The following is a 25,648-nucleotide window of genomic DNA, read 5'->3' as shown; positions in this document are numbered from 1 at the left end:
CAACGATCAGACGGTGTGGATTATCTGGCTCGCATAGTTGCTGACTGCGGTCCAGTCAGCACACACAGCCTACGGGCAGAAACTGATGGAAGACAAGACTCACAGTGGCTGACAGAAACTACACCCTCACGTGTTGGACAACTGTTGCCCAGATTGACTGCTCCACAACAACATGCCACACTGCAATATTGGTTCACCACAAACCACTACAGCACGATGTCCAAAGCACCCCAACACTATTGAAGTTCAGCTGTCACGATGGACGACCACAACTAAATCGGCCAATGCTGATGCTATGTGCTGGTACCACCGAACATTCAGTGACAAGGCAAGAAAATGCTGTATTTCCTCAAAAGCACCCGAATGCCACCGGTGGACAGGAATAGGAGCACTCGCACACCACAGTACAATAAGTTGCCTTCTGGCTGTGATCACTCCGACAGGAGGTGGATGCATATTCATCACAGACTTCATACACAACACTCACTTCCTGATCAACTCAGGGTCTGATGTCAGTATACTCCCGCAGCACCTCGTCTCGGTGTGATCCACCTCGAAACCTATGCACCCCCTGGCCACCAACGATGTTTCTACACTGTACACAGCAACACAACTAGAACAGTGACTTTTGCTGATAAGAGTAAAACGTAAGTGGACTTTCTATGTCGCCGATGTCATGCAACCAGTTCGGGGCTGGACTTCTTGTGACATTTCAAACTTTCCCCAGACTTGTAATGGTCTGCACTGTACCACCACGACACACAACCCATCATTGGGGCTGCACTTACTGATACTATAACATCGAGATGTACTACCAACAGACCACTGGTCCATCACCCGTATCAATGCCATCTAATGCAACAAAGCTTTGCTGCACTGGATGAGCTCACAACAAACGACTTACAGCTCCTGGATGCACATGAAGAAAACCACTCATTGCACCCTCAAAGGTGTATTTGTGTGCCATGCGAAACAGAACAGTCCATAGGATTATCACTACACTGGGACCTGTGGTACAATGCAAAGTGCACAGACCAGATCCTTAAAAACTCAGTGCTGCAAAAGAAGCAGACAATAAAATGACGTCGTGTGATGTACTTGGACAGTCTGACAGCTCGTGGGCCTCGCAAATACAAGTGGTTCCGATGAAAGATGGATCGGTCTGCATGTGCGGTGATTATCGTACACTGGATGCTTGAACTGTGTGTGATTCCTGACCAGTATTGATCATTCAAGCTTTACCCACAAACTAACAGGGGCTACTCTGCTTTCTGTTGGTGATTGCAAGAAAGTATACTACCTGATTAGCATGCACCTGGAAAATATTCAAAAAACTGCCATCAGCACATCTTTCGGTTTGTTCGATTTCTTGGTAATGCCGTTTGGACTCAAAAACTCTGTGTAGATGTGGCAGAAATTCATCAACGGTGCATTTTTTAATGTTCCCAATTGCTACACCTACATAGATGATATATTAGTGTTCTCCAAAGACAATGAAGTGCACGACAGACAACTCCAACAAGTTCTCAGTACATTAGACAAGGTGGAGGTCGAACTCAACAAGGAAAAATTACAGCTTCCCCAGAAACAAGTCACATTTCTAGGACACACCACCTTCGCTTCACCGTTTAGCAAATCTTCCACAGCTCCAAACATTCCACGACCTCCAGTGGTATCTCAGCATCTTAAATTTTTACCGAAGAGACATCCCACACGCAGTGGACATGCAGGCTCCACTCACTGATGCACTGAAACAACCAAACACCCACAGACATCACCAGCTCACACGGACCGAACACATGCGAGTGGCTTTCACACGTTCAGTCGACAGTTTGGTTTCAACAGTGCCCTTAGTCCACCGGGTGCTGGATGCGCTCTTACATTCACTACTGATGCCAGTACAGTAGCAATAGGCACAATACTACAAAAATCATCAATGAGCAAGTGAAGCCACTCTCGTTTTTCTACAAAAAGCTCTCAAAAGCCCAAACGCAGTACTCCGCATTTCACCGAGAACTTTTAGCAATCTACAAAGCCGTCCGTTATTTCAGTGAAGATATTGACGGGTGAGCGATTGTGATTTATACAGGCTATAAACTGATTGCGGACGTGATTCGACATCTGTTGACGTGAGTTACTCCGAGACAATTTAAATACTTAGACTATATTTCTCAATTTACAACAGACATCTGCTACTTATGGGCAGATCAATACTATATTGCTTCAACTGAACTACCTCCAAATGGCACAGGAACAGACATCAGATCTGTCAATTATGGTGCTTGCTTCTGACCCACCGACCAGTCTGAGGTTTGAACAGAGACAGACGCAGACCTACCCTGCGACGCTTCGCTTGGAAAACGAGGGGCGATGGTTCTATTGCCACTTTCCAGTTGTTGCAAAATCTCTCCCATCCACGAATATGCCCCACAATGAACTTAACACTGACAATTTCATACACCTGGATGTTAAAAGAGACAGCAAAGTGTCGACACACGCATGCACTGCCTGCAAACAAAGCAAAGTCGGCCGTCACACACAATCGCCACTAGGCCACTTCACAGTTCTGTGGGGATGATTTTATCACATTCCTTTGGATCTCATTGGCCCTTTATCGAAATAGTGAGGATAAAAATATATCTCCTCAATGACTGATGGGGTGACACGACGAGTTGAGCTGACGCCGATGACCGATATGATGGCAAAAGCCACAGCTACGACATTTGCACAAATGTAGATCGCCCAGTTCAGCTGACCACTCACGCTAACAATGGAGGACGACAGTAGACGCCTCGTTGTTTGAAGCATTACGCATCACGTGGGGCATCGACCTCTGGCGTATGACAGCAACCACCCACATAGTAACAGTCTCGTTGAGAAGTGGCACAGAAATGAAAGCAGCACTCGTGTGTCACGGTGGTGAATGGGGGGAACTGCTCCCTCAGGTCTCGCTAGGGGTGCAAAACACTGCAAAAGAGGATTTACAGGTGTTGCTTGCTGAATTGATATGTGGAGACATACTGCAACTACCGGAGGACCTTTTCAAGCCACCCACAGACAACGACCCACAACCATTACTGGAACTACTAAAACCAGTATGGAGAAGAATTCAGTGCATCACCACAGCCCCACACAACACTCCATACTTTTTTATACAAGGCACCGGTCACGACACAATCTGTCATCCTGTGTGACAAGACGACGCATTCTGATCTGCACTATTGCTATGTTCTCTTTGGTTTCACAGAATTATCAAATTTTAAACACAGCAGTAGATTGTTGTGGTCGCTAGTTTCCTGTGCATCCCTTGCACTAATGCTGTGCAAGTCTAATTTCCTCGACTGTTCGAGCGAGAACGACACTGCATCGAATGCTTCAGTGTATCAAGATATCTCTAGTCTGTTGCGACTTGACTATCATTTGCTCATCCCACCCTTCCAAAGTCTTAAAAATAAATCTAGCAGAGATCTCGATAGCTGAAGCTTCATTTGTAAATGTAAAACAACCCCTATATCTATTTATTAAACTATGTAAAAATGTTGATCTCAGCAAGCATAGATTGATATGTGAATATAAGATGACCCTCCAATTTTTGACTATTGTTTTTGGGAAAAAACTAGTCTTCTAGTCAATAGACGTGGTATGACATTGCCATGTTGGATGGGCTTACCTACCAGTGCCACAGCTGTTGAAGGTCAAACTTGTGAGTCATGCACATTGCACAGCACAGTTGGTTTTGTCATTTGTAGCTGAACCCATTTATGTTATGATGCTTAGAGCATCATCTAATGGAAAAATTTATTTACTTTTTTCATAATGCTTCCCCCTTCTTCAATAATATTCTGTTCAAATTTGACATTATTCTGAGCAACAGTTCATTTTTTACAGCATTTTGAAACTGGAACTTTAATTATACTCACCCTGCAATATTAAGATTCACAGAATCCCATGGATCCATTGAATAGCTAACAAAACACACTAACTACTATCATTTCGCGATTTAATGATTACCCAAATATGGCAAGTGAATTTATTAATGGCAGCATCAGTTGAGCACTTCTTTTAAAGATCAGTTTGTGAATTTTAAGTGTGATATTACTACCACGATGGACACCATTCGACAACATATTACTTAACCAGAAAGGTTAGACAAAAATGTCAGTAACAAAACAGGTCAGTAATTATTTACACTGGATATAAAAAATTTCTTTTAAAATGGTTTAATAGTGGAATATGTTATCCTCTCTTGCCAAGTAGTGTGAATTAATGACTAATTACAAATTTCAGAAATATGTTGTTTATTAGCTGAGTACAGCATTTTTGTATTTTATTTAAAATGCCATGTACTCCAAATGAACTTTTATTTTCAAGATATTTTACAAATTTATCAACTTCAGAAGGGGAAACTGAGGTGGCAGGTGGCCAAATCTATAGGAGCTGCTACCCCATATTTCCTGCACAGATGTGTACCATGAACTGAGTGTGTGTCCTCTATCCCTCTCACACTAATCTCATTCACTCAACCACTCACACGAGAAGTACTCACCTGGATCATTGCGGCAATGCACGAAAGGGTCGCCAGAATACCCGGCAGGGCAAGAGCATATGGGCACGTGATTCCGTGCCTCGCATTTTGCATTTATTCCACAGGTTCCATCACACACATCTTTGCACTGAGAATTAATGCAAGTCTTGTGGCTCGGACAATCTTCACTGACTGTAAACAGACAAAAGTGGGGAAAGAAATTACTGACTCACAAAAAGTGTAATAAAATACTTATTTGAAATCTCGGGCATCACATCTTCAACATTTAACAGCTTCTGTATCAGCATATGTATTAGAAGAACACAAAATTTGTCCAATTAAGCATAATTCTTGTAATACCTAACCCACCAATCCAGTATTATTTCATAAATAGGGATGAAATGAACAGTTTTTCAAGAGTGAAAGTGATTATTTGATGTATGATAAATATGAAAGCATAATTTCTGTTTATATTATCCACATTTATAACAACATGTTTTACATCAGACAAACTAGTTACTCAATAGCTACAGAAGACCATATATGAGGAGTGAGGTATCTGATGTGCAGACATCCTAGCACTATACTTCCTTTTGACAAAAATGCCTGTAGAAACGTCTCAGCTAGCGAACAACTTGCTTCACTCTGACGGAATATATTATCGTGCACTGACAAGCTTCTGACGCCTCTGAACGATGGGTGACAATGTGGGTGCAGGACATTATTGCGAACCTGCCACATCGCCGAGCTTATCCCATTTTTAAAGCCAAATTACCTGCTGACCACGACAAACTGCCAGACTGAAGGCTCAGACAACTGCTCGGCTGAGAAAACAGGGGTGAAAAAACCACTTCAGAGTTTTGACAGTATCAACAATGTATAATAGGCACAGCTACAATTTCAGATGACTTGCTGTCGTATGCAGTGTTTGGCACCAGCAGGTGTGTCACGGATACGAGTAACAAAGAGAGTGACTGACAGAAGACGCCGAGAGTGGCCACTAGAATATACGTGGCACTGGAGTTGCCAGTGACAGTCACTGTGATATCATCGCAGATGAAACACCCGGCCCGTCCACTTGACAGATGCCAGACTCGCCTGAAGAGGCGAGACTGGACTGGGCCACCATCGTGCCCTGGCACCCACTCTGAATTTCGGCAGAGCTCCAGAGTCGACTCGCCACAGCAGTTGTGACGACGTTCTCAGCTTTATTTCTTTCTTTTTTGTCCTCGGTGTCAACGTACTGTGTTGCGGCACTGGCTGAAAAATGGATTCTGGAAGTACAACATTGACTACTTTAAATGATGTAGCCGACAGGTGCACATTTGCGTTTCACAGTACTTAACTAACACTGTTCCCAACCCCCCCAATAATACACAGTTATATGGCCAGTGCACTACTGTTTAACTTTCAATAAGACTCATTCGTAGGTTGCAGGCGAACATCCACATACTGCTACAATAGTTTACTGTTATACATCTCATCATCATCTCAGCCTTTTCCCACGTCATGTGGGGTCGCTGTAGCATTGCTGGACCCTTCTCTTCCATAAATGCCTATCCACTGCTTCTTCTATGGGCCATCCTTTCTCCCAAAGATCCCCTGCTGCCTTGTCTTTCCATCTCAGTTTCGATCTTCCTCTTCTCCTTGATCCTTCCTTCAATTTCTAGGTCTTCAACTCTTCTCCCCCATTAGTGCTCCCCTCTTCTCTGCACATGTCCATACCAACTTAGCTTATTTTCTTGAACCTTCTTCCCTATGGACCCCATGTTCACTGTTCCCCTGATGTACTCATTCCTTAGTCTATTCTTTCCTGTCACCCCACTCACCAATCTTAACATTCTCATTTCTGCCACTTGAATCTTTTTGTCTTCAGCTTTTGTAATTGGCCAAGTTTCTGCACTATACAGCACCACAGGCCTCACCACAGACTTGTAAAGCTTTCCTTTCATCCTGCAACTAATCGTCTTATCAGACAGTACTCCGTTCAGTTTCTTCCAGTTCATGCATCCCCTATTTATAATACGCTGTATTTCAGCCTCCAGTACTTTGCATGTAAGAGCCTAGGTATTTAAATTTCCTGACCAGCGTCAGTTGTTCTCACTGCAGGTTAATATATAGATCTTTGGCATCCTTTGTACACTTATACTCTGTTTTCACCCTGCTAATTCTCATTCCCCTTTCCTCTAAAGCTTTTCTCCACTGTTCAAGCTTGGCCTGAAGTGTCTCCTGGGTGGGTTCACAGATTACAACATCATCGGCAAACATCATGATCTGAGGTGCCTCTTTTTTCACGTCTTTGACTAGTACATCCGTGACAAAGTCAAAGAGATATGGGCTGAGAGCAGATCCCCGATGTAGTCCTACTCTTGCTGTAAATGCCTTTGTTGCACCTGCACTGCTCCTGGCTTCTGTCATTGCACCTTCATACATATCTCCTATTAGCCTGATATATTTTTCTGGCAGGCAACACTTTACTGTTGTACATCTATGAGCTGTAAAAACCTAACCACAAAGAGTTTACAGTTCTTGAAGAAAAAAAAAGTTACATTTGGAGCAGACGCTGTCATTGTTTTAACACGTGGCCTATTGATGTAACACTTACTTCACTATTAAGTTGAAGCATTGTTGTTGACCTAGCCAACACAGGTTCCTCGTCTCAAACTCAGCTGTAGACTGACTGTCTCTGGGCTAGATATCCTCACAATAATAGGTGCTGAAACTACACATTGTTCGAAGTTAAATTTGTAGAAATTACAATTAAAACTTAACTCATTAAATTAGCTGAATACATCAAAAAATTGATTCTTTTTAACAGTTTCTTCTACTACGAGGGTTAAGACAAATTATTTGTTAAAAAAATCACGAAATTAACATATATAGTTACGCAAACAACACTTTTGACAAAATTGTTAATTACTTTGGAATTAATGAAGGGCTGGCTTTGCTAACACTTTTTCGAATAGAGTCAAATAGATACTTTAAGATTACTAGCATTTTGTCTTCCAAATGTTTACAATTAGTACTTAATTTATATTTGTTTATATGTCAACAACAGAATATAAGTTACGAAACAATAACGGGTTTCACTCTATAACAAAAGATACTGACTAGAAATAGTCGAAATAAATTAGAAAATCAATTACATACGGAAAACTAAGCACAAAATTAGATCTGGTGTTATACTCTTTAAACTAAGGGTCAACCTTCCTCTTTTATGAAAATGCAGATTATACTCAGCATATGTTAATGGTAATTAGTCAGATATGAAAAAATGAATTTTAAGGAGGCAGATGGCAAAACAAGAGGGGAAGTAAAATTATCCCAGCTTGCTTTGTCACACAGTGCTGCTGACCAGGAAGATTCAAGTGCGGCAGCACCGGGGAGGACTCAGCGACCAGCTGCAGTCCTGACATACTGCAGTGCTCCACCGCCAAGATTATCAACGACAAAATTACTAATGTTTGCTCGTACCGCAAGCATTTTGGTTGATGAAGATCGAAATGCACTGTGCACCTACCAAAACGGCAGCCACAATGTCTATTAATCACTACAGATCACAAGCCGGACAAAAAGCACTGAAAGGCATGGATGCATAATAATGACGAGTGGAACTGTGTCACTTGGCAGTAAATGTACCAAACTGTGACAGCCGTTACATCCACAGCAACAGTACAATGTCTACTCAAGTTCCAAACAAACTACAGCTTCTAGCACATCCCACTACATCACAGATATTGTACGTATGACCTTTCTGGTTGACACCAGCTCAAATACTGACACACTCCCAGCACAGTGCACAGCTGACAATAAACTGGGTGACTGTTTGCGTCTGAAAGCAGGGAATGACTCGACAATTGCCACCTACGGCTACGATGCACTGACTATCGACACCCTTCCATGTGTACATTTGTAGTCGTCGATGTCACCGAGCCTGTATTGTGTACCGACTTCTTCATTCGTTATGCATTAGTGGCAAATTTGAGGAAACTGGAACTACAGAACACAGTTGATGGCAGCACAGTAACTGCCATTTGGGAAAGCTCCACCTACGGCACAGTACAGAAGATAGGTAACACCAAAGCCTATGAAACACACACGAGAAGTCTCTGACCGATCCCCTGATACCAGCACAGCATAGCGGCATCAGACACAACACAGTGCACCACACACGTACTACTTCCGGCCAACCCATTTCACAGTGTACCCAAATAAGTGTCCCAGAGTGTCGAACAGAAAAAAAAGCCGTGTTTGAAGAAATGCTCCAAACTGGGATAATCTGTTTTTCTGACAGCCCACTGTCTTAATGTCTGCATCTTGTTCACAAAGAAACACAGTTTGTGGCGGCCTTGAGCCGATTACCACACTTTTAAACAACACGACAATTCCAAACAGGTACTCTATACTATACAGTCAAGATTTTACATATGCATTAGTTGGCACAAAAGTTTCCAGTGTCAGAGAGTGCCGTAAAGTGTACAATTGATCGCCGGTGGCACCGTGTGAAATTGTGAAGGTGGTGATAACTAATGCCCTTAGCCCTACTGGAATTTCTATGTATGCCACTTGGTCTCTAAAATGTCAAAAAGTGTTAAGGAGCTTCTGTCTTATTTTCATACTTCAATGGTCTTTTAGTGTTTTAACTAAACAATGGCTACACAAATGACATGTGCAGGAAGCGCATCAATGGTTGCACACCTACGGCACAGTACCAAATGGAAAGAAGTGCGTCTTCGGAAAAACGGAAGTGGCATTGCTGTGACATACAGTTTTTGCAGATGGCACTTGTCTCCCATCAGAGAAGACAGCAACTCTAAAGACCCCTCTGAAGCAGACAGGCTACCGATAATTACACTTCCTCGAAACGGTCAACTTTCACTGCCACCACCTCCTGGCAATGGTTCTTACACAAATGCTATCCACTGATGTGGTCACAGGACAGAATTCCAAGGGCCCTGGAGACAGAAAAAGTTTTCCACAATCTACGGGTGTGCCTGACTAGTGCAGTTGTCTCATTCACCCAGTGGCATCTGTGTCCCAGAAACAGTTGTAGATGTCCACCAAACAACAACAGGTGCAGCCCACACCGACTGACACTGGCAAATGTTAAATTTTTATTCATTGTTGCTGCCAGCACAGCAGTGGTCGAGTGGGAGACCATTCCAAAGTCTGGTAAGCAGTGAAAGACTTTTTGAGGGGCCGACTGTAGGGCCTCCCTGGTTCATTTGAAGAACAGGTTTTGGGCATTATCTGTGGCTGATGAAGTTTCTGAGTCGGGTGCAGTCATCCACCCTGTTCCAGAGGAAGCTTCTCGGCCTGCAAGGTCTGGGCATTCACAGAGAGTGGGTCTGCTGGAAGTTAGAAGCTCCGAAGTTAGGCACGTAATGTGGACCCTTAGGAACAGGGCTGCCAAAGAGGGGAAGGTAGCCAGTGTACATACCTGGGGGCGGAGGGTCATTCCAGATGTGGAAAGGGTGTTTCCGGGTGCCATGAAGAGTACAGGGTGCAGCCAACTGCAGGTGGTGGCCCATGTCGATACCAATGAAGTGTGTTGTTTTGGATTGGAGGAGATTCTCTCTGGTTTTAGGCTGTTAGTGGAAATAGTGGAGATTGCCAGGCAGAGCTCACCGTCTGCAGCATCGTCAACAGAACTGATTGTGGTCCTTTGTTGCAGGGCCAAGTGGAGGGTCTGAATCAGAGGCTCAGGCAGTTCTGTGACCGTGTAGGCTGCAGATTCCTTGACTTGCACCATCAGGTGGTGGGTTTCCGGGTTCCGCTTAATAGGTCAGGAGTCCACAACACACAAGAAGCGGCTACATGAGTAGCGGGGGCTGTGTACAAGGGATGGGGCAGCTTTTTAGGTTAGAGGGTCTCAGGAAACCATAGAAAGGGCGTCCGTCTAAAAGGGGGCAGGTAACACGCAGTTAGGTATATGTAGAAACAATTGGTATTGTAGTTGTAAATTGTCTTAGCTGTGTTGGAACAGAACCAGAGCTCCAGGCCCTAACAGAAACCACTGAAGATCAGAAAGTTATAGGTACAGAAAGCTAGCTAAAGTCGGAAATAAGTTCAGCTGAAATTTTTTCAAATGACCTAACAGTGTTCCGGAAGCTCATTTTGTACTACTGCAAAATAGGGGAGATGGTGCCACAGACACAATATGTGAATTGGATTGGCAATCATTAAAACAAAGGCCTTTTTCGTTGCCACGGGATCATCTCATGAAATTTCAATCACCAGTTTTCTCCCCTGATTGCGAAAACATTCTGTTGGAACTCACCTACATAGGGAGAAATGATTGTCACAGTAAAATAAGAGAAATCAGTGCTCAAAAATTTAAGTGCTCATTTTTCCCGCACGCCGTTCAACAGTGGAACAGTAGAGAGACAGTTTGAAGGTTGTTTATTGAACCCTCTGCCAGGCACTTTATTGTGAATAGCAGAGTAATCATGTAGATGTAGGTGTACATGTGTGTGTGACAGAAATGCTTGGAATATATTAAGTAGTTAGACAGTTCTGCCCATAAACTTAGTCTCCCCTTGTGACAATTTACACTGACAAAAGACCAATAGCAACCTCTTTTCGGAATACCAGTGACAAGTTGGTGGTTGGAGTCATGACAACTTATCTACAGAAAAGGCCACTTTTTACTTATCTGCCTCACTACTGCCATCTAATAAATGACACAACACTGGAATTCTTATCTTCAACTGTTCTGGAGATAGTACATGGCATACCTACAAGTTAACTTTAGTCCACATATACATCTTCATCTACACTCTGCACACCACCATGAGGTGCCGGCACAAAGTACATCCCACTGTACCAGTTATTATGATTTCTTACCATTCCATTCCCGTATGGGGCATGGGAAGGATGATTATTTGAATGCATTTGTGTGTGCAGGAATTATTCTAATCTTATCTTCACAATCCCTATGTGAGCAATATGTGGGGAATTGTAGTATATTTGTAGGGTCATCATTTAAAGCTAGTTCTTGAAACTTTGTTAATCGACTTTCTCAGAATAGCTTATGCCAAACTTCAAGAGTCTTCCAGTTCAGTTCCTTCAGTATATCTGTGACACTCTCCCATGGATCAAACAAACCTGTGAACATTCGTGCTGCCCTTCTCTGTATATGTTCAACATCCCTTGTTAGTCCCATATGGTACAGGCCCCACACACTTGAGCAATATTCTAGAACTGGTCACACGAGTTATTTGTAAGCAATCTTCTTTGTGGACTGACTGCACTTTCCCAATATTCTACCAACAAACCGATGTCTGCCCACCTGCTCTACCCATGACTGAGCCACTCCATTTCATATCCCTACGAAGTGCTACACCCAGGTATTTGTATGAATTTGCTGATTTCAACAGTGACTCATTGATATTATAGTCATAGATTACTACATTTTTTCGTTTTGTGAAGTGCACAGTTTTACATTTCTGAACATTTAAATCAAGTTGCCAGTAACTGAACCACTTTGAAATCTTATCAGGATCTAAGTACTTATCCAACTTCTTTCAGATAGTGCTTCCACAGTGAAAAGTATGAGGTTACTATTAATATAATCTTGCAAGATTATTGACATACAACATGAACAGCAAGGGCACTTCTCTGGGGCACACCCACTGTTACTTCTTCATCTGACAATGACCCTCAATCCAAAATAACAGCTGTGTCCTCCCTACTAAAAAGTTCTTAATCCATTCACAAATTTCACTTGATATCCCATATGATCATGCTTTTGACAATAAGTAGAGGTGTGGTCCTGAGTCAATTTTTTTTTTTTCAGAAATCAATAAATACTGCATCTACCCGACTGCCTTGATCCATAGCTTTCAGTATGTCATGTGAGAAAAGTACAAGTTGGAGAGATACATAGAAAAACCAAACAGAATATTATCCCCCCAAATGCAAATATATCTCTAGACAATCAGTTAAACCAAAAGATTGCTCAAAATCATTAAGGAAATGCAGTTTTAATTTCAAAGAGGCTGACAGAATAAAAATTCATGAAGAATTACTAAATTTAGGCAATACAAACAGACAGCGGCTATACATCAAAGCACTTTCAGAAAAGATGGAAAAGCGAAGTAATAGACTTCTACAGGCTCATGCAGGAGAAAATTCACAAATAAGTACTTTTTACACAAAGATGGTCCGAGGTTTATCAGTCCTTCTTTCCTGCAAATGTTTCATTTGACTGTATCATTCATAAGTCAGGTTCTGTTAGAAAGGAAAGAGTACAATATCATTTCTAGGAAATAAAGTGGGTAGCACAAACTGGCAACAGCTAAATCAGATTTTGCCAAAGAAAAAAATAGATCTCAGCTTTTCATAAGTCCCTTCACATTATGCTAAGAAGAATTAAGGGAAAGAACACTTGCCACACGATTTTAGTCCTCAAATAATGAACCTTATGTATGTGAAAGCTGGAAATAATGATAACATCTCTCCTGTAAAGGAATATTATTATTTTGAAACATATTTAATGCAGAATTTATCCTGTCCTTCCATGTACTTAAAATGTTTTATATGTGAAGTGCTGTTTTTTCTCTTGAGAATGCCACAGATAAAGAAATTCGTCATTTGGGTCAAAGGCTACAAGAGACAGCAGCAAGCTGGAAGCTACATAAAGATAAACACATTTAGCTGAATTTAACATGGATGCTGTCTACTACAAGCCAAAGACAAATGCTAAAGCATTTTTTAATTGATGGAGAGTACTACTTAACTGTGCACAATACAACTTCAAGAGAAGCCGCATGCGACAAGTGGCGTGAAAGTACGAGGGTGGTCCCGTAAGTATCCAACTCAACAAAGAAATCATAAAAATTTTGGAAAAAATGTATTTAGTTTTCAACATAATCTCCTTTCAGCTCTATACACTTTTCCCAGCAATGTTCAATACGTTTGATACCCTTTTTATAAGGAGAACTGTATAATTCCTCATAATAGCCATTAACTGCTGACATCATGTCTTCATTTGTCGAAAATATTCAACCGCCGAGCCATTTTTTCAAGTTAGGGAACATAAAATAATCCAAGGGGGCTAAATCTGGTGAATAGGGTGCATGAGGTAGAAATTCAAACTTTAATTTGTTAATTTTGGCCATTGCAATAATGGACTTGTGAGATTTTCCTGAAGAAATGACACATTCTTCTTGGTCAAATGTGGCCTTTTTTGATTGATTTCTTCACCCAAATGTTGCAATAAGTTTGCATAAATCTCGCCCTTGACAGTTTTTCCTTCTTCAAGGTAGTCAATGAAAATTATTCCACACGCATCCCAAAAAACTAACGCCATGACCTCGCCTGCAGATGAAACGGTGTTCACCTTCTTTGGAGTCAGTTCTTCAATTTGTGTCAATTGTGTTGACTGTTCTTTTGTCTCAGGAGTGAAGTGGTGGACCCATGTTTTATCCGTAGTAATGAAATGGCACAAAAAAATCATCTTCATTGCTGCAAAACTTCGCTAAACACTCAACTGAAACATCTTCATGACACTGTTTTTGGTCGGGTGTGAGCAAACATGGCACAAACCTTGCACACAGTTTTCACATGTCCAAATTTTCAGATAATATGCAATGTACCACACTTTTGGAATTGCCTACTACGTCTGCTAGCTCACGCACTTTCAGTCAACGATCATCCAGTATCGCTTTGTGGATTTTCTTCACCATTTCTGGAGTCGTCACCTCATTTGGTCGACCACTGCGATGCTCATCTTTGCAGCTCGTACGGCCTCATTTAAACTCAGCTACCCAATATTTTACTGTTGTCAACGAAGGAGCAGACTCTCCCTAAGTAGAATCTAGGTCAGCTTTAATACTGGTTGTGCTGAGGCCTTTCAAAAACAAATATTGTACAACATAACAATGACCAATTTTCTCCATTTTCACAAGTTCACTCACAATATTCACTATTGATGGCTGCCAAACAAATACTAAAAATGTGGCATCTACAAACTTGAAATATATGCTTTATAGATCACATACTTTATAATCCAGAGATATTTTTCAACGACTGCCATCTCTTGGTCAGGCCGGGTGCTTACGGGACCACCCTTGTACTGCCAAATGCTGATGTACGGACACCGCTTCACGCTTGCCTAATTTTCTAGAAAAAATGTAGACAGTAATGACTGGATTATCTTTTCTGATACATGTGGAGTGCAAAATAGAAATGGAAACATGTTATGTTCCTGTACACTGCTGATCATCTTATATCCTTGTAATAAGTCACACCTTCTTTGAGCCAGATCACTCACAAATGGAATGCGACTCTGATTGTTCCTCAACAGAGAAAATGACAAGACTTCTTGATGGTTATCTGCTGCCAAATAAAAAACAAAAATTACCAGTTCACTGAAGTCCAGCACACAGAAGGACTAAATTTCCCGGAACTGAGACATTACAAGATAAAGAACAGAGAAATTGACAGTGGTGGAAATAATGGAAATTAGCTCAAGATAACCTGTTTTCTCTACTGAATTATCACTTCTACAAGTTTTTAATTGCAGCTGGTGAAGGCACAAGTATTAAAGGTAATGAAGATTAAATCATATTCAACTTTCAATAAGATCTGTTTCAGTGGATAAAGTGCAATTATTTTGAAATTCTTACGTATTTTGTTGTATCTTCATGGTGATTGTCCTTTTAAACGTTTAACGAGAATATGATTATTATGACCCATGTAATTCTTGAAACACTAATAAATGTCTAAAATACATTGTTAAAGAATACTCACGGCAATGAAGCAAAATAAATTTTGTAAATTGGTGCATTCTTTGTTACTGTTATTACCGCTGTATGCTACTGAGTCCTGTTAACCAATCAGCAGATGTGCCTTGTTTGAGTAGGCTGCATTTAAATGACTGTTACAAACAACACAGGCAGGCAGTGAAACTTTGTGGCAGATTAAAATTGTATGCCCAACCGGGACTGAAACCTGGGACTTCAGTCTTCGTCTTTTATGGTGGGTCGTGAGTTGTGCTCAGATAACTGAGTCGAAAGAGCATTTACCAACATAAGGCGAAGGTCCCAGGTTCGAGTCCCAGTCTGGCAGCAGTTTTAATCTGCTAGGAAGTTTCAATCGCACAGCACAGACCACTGACTTGCAGGGCCTCATAGACAAATGCAATTTCACACTGGCGAGCAGTAAAGTTTTGTATGTGGAAATTGTGCACCTATCCTGACACGGTGGTTGCAGCTAAAGCTTTACCCAAATCTGGACATAGTCTTGGTGAAGAGCTCAAAATTTGCTAAAGCTTTTGAGTTTGCTTTGATGGCTCAGCACACTTTTAAAAATAAAATTCAAGTTTCACATGTAGCTAGTTGCCGCACAAACGTGGTCAACTGCCGATTCTGACTAATCACCTACAGAGACCCTTTCAGGTCTCTGATATCTACGATGTATATATGCAGACTGAAGAGGTGAATGAAAACTTGTACCAAAGCCGGGATTTGAACCCAGGTCTCCTGGTACAGAGCTTTGAGATCCAGGTCTGAATCCCGACTTCAGTACAAATTTTCATTCATCTCGTCAGTCTTCATATATAATAATCCTCTATTTCTGCCTCTAAGTCCCACCTGAACTCACAGGCCTCTGGATCACTGGCATCTTGTGAGTGACTTAAGCACTTTGATCATTCTGCTGTGATTCACACCCGTTACGGCTGTGGATCAGGCAGCTCCCCAACTATACAGCTCAATTATTCCAAAATTTAGAAGGAGGCTTTGCTGATTATTTATAAGGTCAATACATTTTTTGTGTTTTTGTATGTCAGCAAATTTCATCAGATAACTGACCACAAACATTCGATTTCATTTTCAGGCACCGCTCTGAGTTGCTGTAAAGGCAGCACTATGTCTGCAGTGCTGGGCATCATTTTCAAGTAGGTACCACTATGAGGTCTACTTTTGCTGCACTGGCCAACACACCGATGCCCAAACCCTGTCCTGCTTTCCTCTTGGCCACAAAGTCCAATTTGATTGCCAGGAAACAGTTTGTTTTGCCCTGGACCAGCATCTACAACAAATGATAACCCGCTGACTGCGCACGAGTTAGCTACAGTATTGACCAGTGCCCTAGTTGTAAAAAAAGTTTTGTCGGCAGTCCAGAAAGGACGGTCAGAGCACACTTCTTGACAAACTACCCTGGCTTTTTGCAGTTATTTCACATTGCAGTTTTGGCTTAACACCCCGAAGATCATCTTAATGTCGGCCATGGGGGACTCCGAGTGTGGGTCGTCATCCCATCCCCAGATCCTCCACTTCCTGCGTGCTCTTTGCACGAGTACGATGAGCGTGAAGGTGTCGGCCAGATGGCACATCTACCGGCCCATCACTGACACTGACATTCGAACGTTAATGGTGCTCTCAATGTGCCTGCACCGGTGTCGCCTGGGCAACAGTTCCCACCACAGCCCCATCCTGACCGCTGACGAGGAAAGGGTTGTGTCGATTTTCCTGGGTCATTTCGGAGAGCTATATCGCCAGTGGTGGTGAACGCCCTTTGAACTTACTGTACATAACAAGGATGCTGCCCACTGTGATCCTCACTAAGATCTGTGCCCTCCAGAAGATTCTAACCGTCCAGGGGATGCCAACATCCAGGTGTTGAACAATGAGTCCGAATTTATGTCGATATAATTCCAGGCCTTCTATTGCTGTAGCAACATCAAACTACAGAGTCCACCAGAAAAATGTATACACTCTTTGTCAGCCTCTATCGAGATAGTGATATTGTTATTCGATTTGAGTTACGAGTGTATTGTAGTATGGTCTTTCTCTCGACAAATGTTACCACTTTCACCTCGGTATTGACAAAACAAGATGGCTGGGGTGCGCTTGAGATTCGAGCAATAAAAATGTATTGTGACATGGTTTTTCAAATTTGATAATGCTGTTGAAGTGCAATGTCAGTGGAGGTGGGAGTTTGAAACAGAACCACCGACCCGCCTAACAGTTAAATGCATCACTGAGAAGTTTGAATTGCATGGAACGATTTGTGATATTCACAAAGGAAGATCAGGAAGACAGAATACAGCTAAAATTCCTGCTTTGTCAGCTCTTGCATTGGAAAAGTTTGTTAATTCTTCACAGAAGTCTGCTACACAATGTGCACGTGAAGTGGGGATAATCAGTACAAGTGTAAGAAGAATTCTGAAAGCTGCAAAGTAGAAAGCTTACATTCCACAATTACTGCATGCGATTAATGACGACAATCCTGATTGCCAAATGCAATTTTGCGAATGGTATCTGTAAATGGTAACTGATGACGAACAATTTGTGACGAAGGTAGTATGGAGTGACGAGTCACAATTGATGAGTCACAATTTAAACTTAATGGAACTGTGAATCGGCATGACAGTGTGTACTGGGCACAGTAAAATCCGCATGTTTATGTGGATAAAACAGTCAATGTACTAGAGGTTCATGTGTGGTCTGGACTATCATCTAGGGGCTTAGTAGAGCCCTTTTTCTTTGATGCTACTGTCATTGGAGAAGTGTACCTGGAAATGTTATGCACACAAATTTTGCCAGGTATACGTGTGCTTTGTGGAGCTGATGAAGAGGTCTTCTACCAACAGGACAGGGCGCCACCACACTATCACCTAGCCAAACGAGCTTTCCTGGATGACAACTTTCGAGGGCATTGGATTGGACGAAGAGGGCCCATTGAGTTCCCTCCACAATTACCAGATCTAACACCTATGGACTTTTACTTGTGGGGGACTGTGAAAGATAACATCTATCGACCTAAGCCACACACGCTGGAGGAACTCTGCCAGGAGATTACAGCGACATGTGCAGCGATCTCCATTGTAACACTGACTGACGTAGTTGTGGCAACCACTGGTCATTCTGTTATGTGTATAGCCGCCAGCGGTGAATATTTTGAACATTTAAAGTAACTGTGTGCTAAACTGAAGGTTGTACAACATGTGTGATCAATTATTAAATGTAAAATAAACATATAAGTAATACTTTTCATTCCTTAAGTGTGTATACATTTTTCTTGCGGACTCTGTATTGATCTCTGCCCACTTTCAACATGCCTGCAATGTGGAGGGAGTGGACGATCTGGACTTTCGAAACCCAGTCACGACTGAGGAGGCCCCTTGTGGAACAGAGGTCCACACCAGCCAGCGAGGTCAGACCGGCTGAAATCCTGTGGGGGCACCGCACTCTGTTAAACATGCTGTGTCCCGATCAGCACTTCCATACTGCATAAAGGCCCACCTATGTGAGAAGCATCTGTGCCCAGGGCCACCATATTCAGCCAGGGTCCAGGGCAGCAGGGGCTGCCAGGAGCAGACTTAAGTGAGTGACGGGCAGTCAGGAAAGTGTCGGTCTGTAGTCAGCATTCAATGTGTCGGTGGGCAGCTAGCATTCAAATAGTGCAATCACTACATTACACATTACTCATATTTTTATAAGAAGGCAAAAAAATAGCAGCTCTCTGGCCACAGAAAGTTCTTTTTATTAAAACCACGACCAGTCTCTCACCAATTTAGGCACATCCTCAGGTGATTAGAATGTAGGTATTTTACAATTTTTCTCTTTACAATGGCTTAATCAATACTGTGATATGCAGTCCTGTACATTAGGTACTTACATAAATTGTGTCCACAACATTATTTTAAGCTGTCCTGAAGTCTCTCCCCATCCTTCACATTACTGGTAGAATAGAATAGAATAGAACAGAACAGAATATTTTTATTAGCCTTTCAGTATTTTTCATACAATTGGCTTCGTCAAAGTTTACAGAGGGTTTTAGTTTCAGTACAATATTCAAATAGTTACAGAAAGGGGAGAAAAGGAACTAAAGACCTTTTCTTCAGCATTATGTAAAACAATGTTTTATACAATAATTAAATACAAACATAAGAAAAGAATCACAGTACATAACTAGCTTATATAATATCAAAACATTTTCTTCATACCTTAGATAAAACATATATTTTGATGATTAGTTTCTAAGAATTCTTCAGCTGTATAGGATTCATTGTTTTTTAGCCAGGTTTGCAATGTATTCTTATATTTATTTAGTGGTACTGTAATGAGTTGAGCATGGTAACTTATTGAAAAATTTTATGCTTAAGTACTTATAGTTATTATGGACTACAGCAAGTATAAATAAAAACCTGCTAGTAATGTATGTCACATTGATAAAAGGATGCCAGTAAAACAAAATAAAGTGAGTACTTGGTGAGGAGAGAATAAAATAATCCTTGCAAAGTGAATAAAAATGTAAGTAAGTATCAATAACAATACAATAGACGATACAGCTTCTACTAGAAAAAACTACCATCAAATTCCTTTCTTTCAAGATATTTCTGATAGAATATGAAAATATCTGGTTGCAAAAAACATAACCCCTGCTTATTATGTTCCCAAGAACAATGGCCAAAACTTCAGAGACAAGGAAAGTGTGCTTCACGATAGGTTTAAGTTACTGGGGGTCTACTGGATCTCTTGGTGGCAATGTGATGCCAAATATATAGGTCAAACCGGCAGAAGTTTTCCAACTCGATTTAAAGAGCATACCAATTGTGTGAATTCAGAATGAACACTAGGTGCACATTTATGTGACACAGGACATCAGATCACAAACATACATGAGAGTATGCAAATCATATATTTGGAGAATAAGGGTAACAACCTTAATATTTTAGAAGAGATAGTGATTTTTGAAGACTTACAAAAATATCCTGAGCTTCCTTTAAATACTGAGACAGAATTGAGCACTCTGTATTGGACCATCGTTGTGATGAACAATGTGCTACTACCAATGGTATGTAAGTTTGTTCATGTGTATAATGAAATATATAAGTAATACCCTACAGGTGATCTTCACCATGAGTGACAATGTGAACAAAAATGTATAAACATGAAAAGACAATCCCATGAAGATGTGTGAAATTCATTTAGAAACTACTCTAAATTGCTTCTGAAGCTGTGAATGAAAACGGATCTAAAGGCTACCGGAACCACAAAAGCAAACCGTTATGACTAATGGTTTGATAGTATGTTGGCATATCTTTAGAATGAAATACAGCAGTGATTTTATGTATCACGGTTTTGAAAAGTGGTTGGGAAATTTCCAGAGCTACATGGCACCAAATGCCTGCACACAGGTCATAAATTATGGGCCAGTCATTTGTGGGCTCGGAGCTGGTGCCCGATAGTGTCCCAGATATGTTTCGCCAGCTTCAAGTAGGGCATATCTGGAGGCTGAGAGGTCTATGTTAGTTCACTATTGTGTCTCTGAACCACTGTAGCACAATTCTGGTCAAGTGACACGGACAGCTATGCTGCTGGAAGGTACTGTAGACGTCGGGGCTGACATCGTGCATGAAAGGATGGAGGTAGTCCACAGCTGTCTCACTGTCTTCGATTACTGTCACACATCCCACACAAGCCGATAGAAATGTCCTCCATGGCACAATACTGCCGCAACTGTCCAGCATCTGTGGCACAATGCAGTTTTCGAGCAGCCGCTCACCCGGATGACTGCATAGGCAGATACGACTGTTGAAATGGTGTAATGAGAAATGTAATTCGTCTAACCGTGTGGAACTTTTCCATTAATGTTTGGTCTAATATCAATGCTGCCGTGCCCACTGCAATCTTAACTGAAGATATCATCAGGTCAACACGGAAATGTGTAGTGGTTGTCTGCTGTGGACCGCACATTTGACAATCAGTGTCGGACGGTGAATTCCAAAATATGTGCGCTTGTAGCTGCACTGTACTCTGTTGTCAGATCTGCCTCTTCAGCAGTGCGACAACACCCCATTTCATACTGCACAGGGCACCTTCACACGTATGCTGCTTTTCTGGGCTAAAAAATTTGCTCAGACCACCTATACCTCTGGCAGGGCGCCCAGTGACTTCTTCCCACTTTGTTGGGTGCAAACACTGTCATATGGCAGGCATTTCCAGAACGACAATGGGATGATTTTTGAGGTGGAGCCTCTATCAAAAATCCAAAATGCATCCTCCTACAACAGAGATCTCAGCCAAAACATGCGATACAACAGAGTGTGAACATGCAGTTAGGTGAATCACCGTCCAATCCAGATAACAGCAGCTGTTGGAAAGTATTAGCGTCAGATAGAAAGAAATACCACCCACAGCTGAGAGAATTAAAATCCTAATGGTAAACTGCCAAAGCATCTGCAGTAAAGTGAAAGAGTTTTAAGTGCTCATGAAGAGCAGTATAACTCATATAATGTTAGGTACAGAAAACTAGTTGAAACCTGAAACTGATTGTAGTGAGACTCCTGGGAAAAGTTTAAGTGTATATCAAAAGGATAGGAAAATGGGAAATGGAGGTGATGTACTTGTCACGGTAGACAAGAAACTCAAATCCACCGAGACACAAATTGAAGCTGCAATTTGGACTGTCCAGACAAGGCTCAGTATCAGGGATCCTTCTATCGCCCACCAGACTCATTCCATGATGTAACAAAAAACTTTAGAGATAATCTCGGTTCACTTGTACATAAGTCCCCCAAACATAGTGTAATCATCAGTGGAGAGTTTAGTCATCCACCAATTAGTTGGGAAAATTAGTTTGGTTAGTGGTGGGTGATATAAGACATCCTGTGAAACATTACTAAATGCCTTCTGAAAACTACCTAGAAGAGACAGTTATGAACCCCACTCATGATGGAAATACACTGGATCTAATGGCAATAAATAAGACCTGACATCTTTGAGGATGTCCAAATGCAGTTGTGGCAACAACGGTTACCAAAGTACAAAGGACAACTGAAATAACAAAAAGATATATATGGTTAGCAAACTAGATAAAAAAATTGGTATTGTCATATGTCAGTGAGGAACTTGAAACTTCCAGCACAGGGCAGGAGCATTTAGATGAACTCTGGCTCAAGTTTAAGAGAATGCTTGACCATGAACTGGATAGATATGTACCCAGTACAACAGTCCGTAATGGGAGGGAATCTCCATGGTATAGAGTCACAGTAAAGAAACAGAGATTACTGCATAATAAATATAAAACAAACCGTAGTGCTATAGATATATGCTGAATGAAACTCATTTGGCTGTCGAGAGCAATGTGAGATGCCTTTCATGACTACCACAGCAGAATACTGTCAAATGATACTTCATAAAACCCAAAGAAATTCTGGTCATATGTATAGGCTGTTAGTGGCACCCAAGGAGTGTCCAGTCCCTAGCGAATGAGACAGCAACTGAAATCGAGGATAGCAAAGCAAAAGCTGAAATGCTTAACTCGGTTTTCAAATGCTCCTTTTAAAAGGAAAACCCAGGAGAATTGGCTCAATTTAATCTTCATACCACTGAAAAGATGAATGAAATAAATATTAGTGTCAGTGGCATTGAGAAACAGCTGAAATCGTTAAAATTGAACAACGCTCCATAGCCCAATGCTGTCCCTGTAAGACTCTATAACAAATTTGTGGCTGAATTAATCCCCTTCTAACTATAATCTATTGTATATCCAATGAACAAAAAACCATGCCCAGATCTTGGAAAAAACACAGGTCGCAACACCTGTCTACAACAAGGGTAGTAGAAGTGATACACAAAAATACCACACCATACCCTTGACATCGATTTGTTGTAGAATCTTCTAACATATTCTCCACTCAAAGACAATGAGGTCTCTTGAACAGAATAACCCCTCAATGTCAGTCAGCATGGATTCCAAAAACATCAATGATGTGAAACACAACTTGTACTTTTCTGTCATTACATATTGAAAGCTTTGGACCCAAAGCAGTCAGATAGATGCAGTATTTTTTGATATCCAAAAAGCATCTGACTAAGTACCACACCTAAGCTTATTGTCAAAAGTACAGTCATATGCATTGTCAAGTGAAATTTGTGAATGGATTGAGGATTTTTTGGTCGGGAGGATGCAGCATGTTATCTTAGATGGAGATTTATTGTCAGATGCAGAAATAACTTTGGGTGTGCCCTTGCTGTTCATGTTGTATGTCAATGACCTTGCAATACAATATTAATATAACATCAGACTTTTTGCTGATGATGCTACTATCTATAATGAAGTACTATCTGAAATTAGTAGGAATATTTAGTCATATCTCAATAAGATTTCAAAGTGGTGCAATGACTGGCAACTTGCTTTAAATGTTCAGCAATGTAAAATTGTGCACTTTACAAAACAGAAAAAAACGTAGTACCCTATCACTAGTAATATCAATGATCACAGTTGGAATCAGCCAACTCAACCAAATATCTGTGTTTAACTCTTTGTAGGGATATGGAATGGAGTGATCACATAGGTTCTGTCACAGGTAAAGCAGGTGGTAGACTTTGGTTTATTGTTTGAATACTGGGGGACTGAAATAGGACACAAAGGAGATTGCTTACAAGTCACCCAGTGTGACTGGTTCTAGAATATTGCTCAAGTCTGGGACCCGTATGAAATAGGACCAAAAGGGGATATTGAATGTATACATAGAAGGGCAGCACAAATGGTCAAAGGTTTTGTATCACAGAGATACTGAAAGAACTGAACTCAAAGCCTCTTGAAGATAGACGTAAACTATTCTGAGAAAGTTTATTAAACAAGTTTCAAAAACTGGCTTTAAACTATGATTCTAGGAATATACTACATTGCCCTACATATCGCTCACATACAGATCATGAAGATAAGATTAGAGTAATTACTGCTGGCACAGAGGCATTCGAACAATCATTCTTCCTGCACTCTGTACATGAATGGAACAGTAAGGAACCCTTATAACCGGTACAGTGGGAAGTACCCTCTGTCATGTATGTCATGATGGTTTGCAGAGTACAGGTGTAGAAGTGGACGTAGATATAGGAGTGACACCAGCACAGAGTTTCACGGTCGGCACTTAAGCTTTTTCTGCAGTGACAATTGATTCTTGATTCTTTACAACTATGGGTACACCTACCCCCGTATCGCAGTCTCTCTAAGGAGAAATTCATACTCTTTTCCTTCTCACACCATCATGACAAGTGATGCCGTGATTCTTGTCGTGAAATACCACACTGAGAGAAGCATTTTGCACTGCATGCTACTGATGATGAGGCATCTCTTATACATACAGACCTGAACATTCTCCTTTCTCACAGGAACTGAGTGGCGAACCACGGTAACCGGGCAGGCAAGAGCAGACTGCGCGGCCCGCTGTACTCCGGCAGTTGGTGTTTCTCCCACACGGGTTGGGCTGGCACGGGTCTGGAACTAATGAACAAATAACTGAAAAACATCAAACTTCAAATTATTATATTATGCATATTTGTGGCACATATTCCACAGATTCAGGATTAAGAGGGACACTTCAGAGGAGTGGAATCAGTCAAAGCACACATAATGATAGACCTCCAATGTACTGCTTCTGTCAATTATGTACCTTTAACACTTTGTGTGCCATGCCCACAATATTTCAGGCACAACATCATAGTGAGAACTGCTATGATCGTAATATTACAGGTGTGGCACTCCTCACTAACAATAAGATGCTGTGCCCAAAATATTATAGGCACAGTATTCTTTCCCAGATAGCTTGCACTATTTATAATAGCTACTTGCCATACTTTACTTATATTTCAAAACCTTGAGAATTTTAGTCTTAGATAAGGAACTGGAAAATTTCTGTTTTTCCACTTACACATTTTAGCCGCAGATTGCTAGTCACAAAGTAATTAGAAAGTAAGTAAGTGTCCTGACTCCTATTTAAAATAACTATGTTTACATAGCACATGATGGAGACTTTCATATAACAAACATTGTTTCCTTACTCCAAATTAAGAACTGCATACTAAGAATGTAAAAAATTTAGAAAGACAACGTTTTTTCCTTCGACTGACAGCCTTACATTCAACCATTACAAAGGAAATTTCGATGATGGTTCAGTTTAAAGTGGGAACTGCAAATAAGAGTGCATAAATAATGCAAGCTACACATCTTAAGCTAAAAGTTCCATCGACTCAAAGACTGGCTCGAGCACCACAGTGTTTTACCAGTCATGGAACTGTTGGAGGTTATACACTGTTGCTTCCCTCTGACCTCTGATCTGAGTCGTCCAGCCGGTTATAGTAGGGGGATAACAGTTTAAGGTGG

At 41.2% G+C, this 25,648-nt stretch overlaps 1 protein-coding gene across 1 annotated transcript in view; it reads right to left on the bottom strand.

Annotated features, from left to right (window-relative positions):
* Positions 1–25,648, bottom strand: part of LOC126285360 (neurogenic locus notch homolog protein 1-like) — a 248,272-nt gene that overhangs the window by 100,189 nt on the left and 122,435 nt on the right. Inside the window, exons 4-5 of the mRNA XM_049984683.1 lie at positions 24,635–24,769; positions 4,547–4,717 (exon numbers count right to left, since the gene is read on the bottom strand). Of these exons, the coding sequence (XP_049840640.1) occupies positions 4,547–4,717; positions 24,635–24,769 (306 nt within the window). The remainder of the gene's footprint in view (positions 1–4,546; positions 4,718–24,634; positions 24,770–25,648) is intronic.

This window comes from Schistocerca gregaria, chromosome 8 (genome assembly GCF_023897955.1).
Source record: "Schistocerca gregaria isolate iqSchGreg1 chromosome 8, iqSchGreg1.2, whole genome shotgun sequence".
Taxonomy (NCBI): Eukaryota; Metazoa; Arthropoda; class Insecta; order Orthoptera; family Acrididae; genus Schistocerca; species Schistocerca gregaria.
The sequence above is the reverse complement of the archived record's forward strand: the minus strand, read 5'-3'. Positions and strand labels throughout refer to the sequence as shown.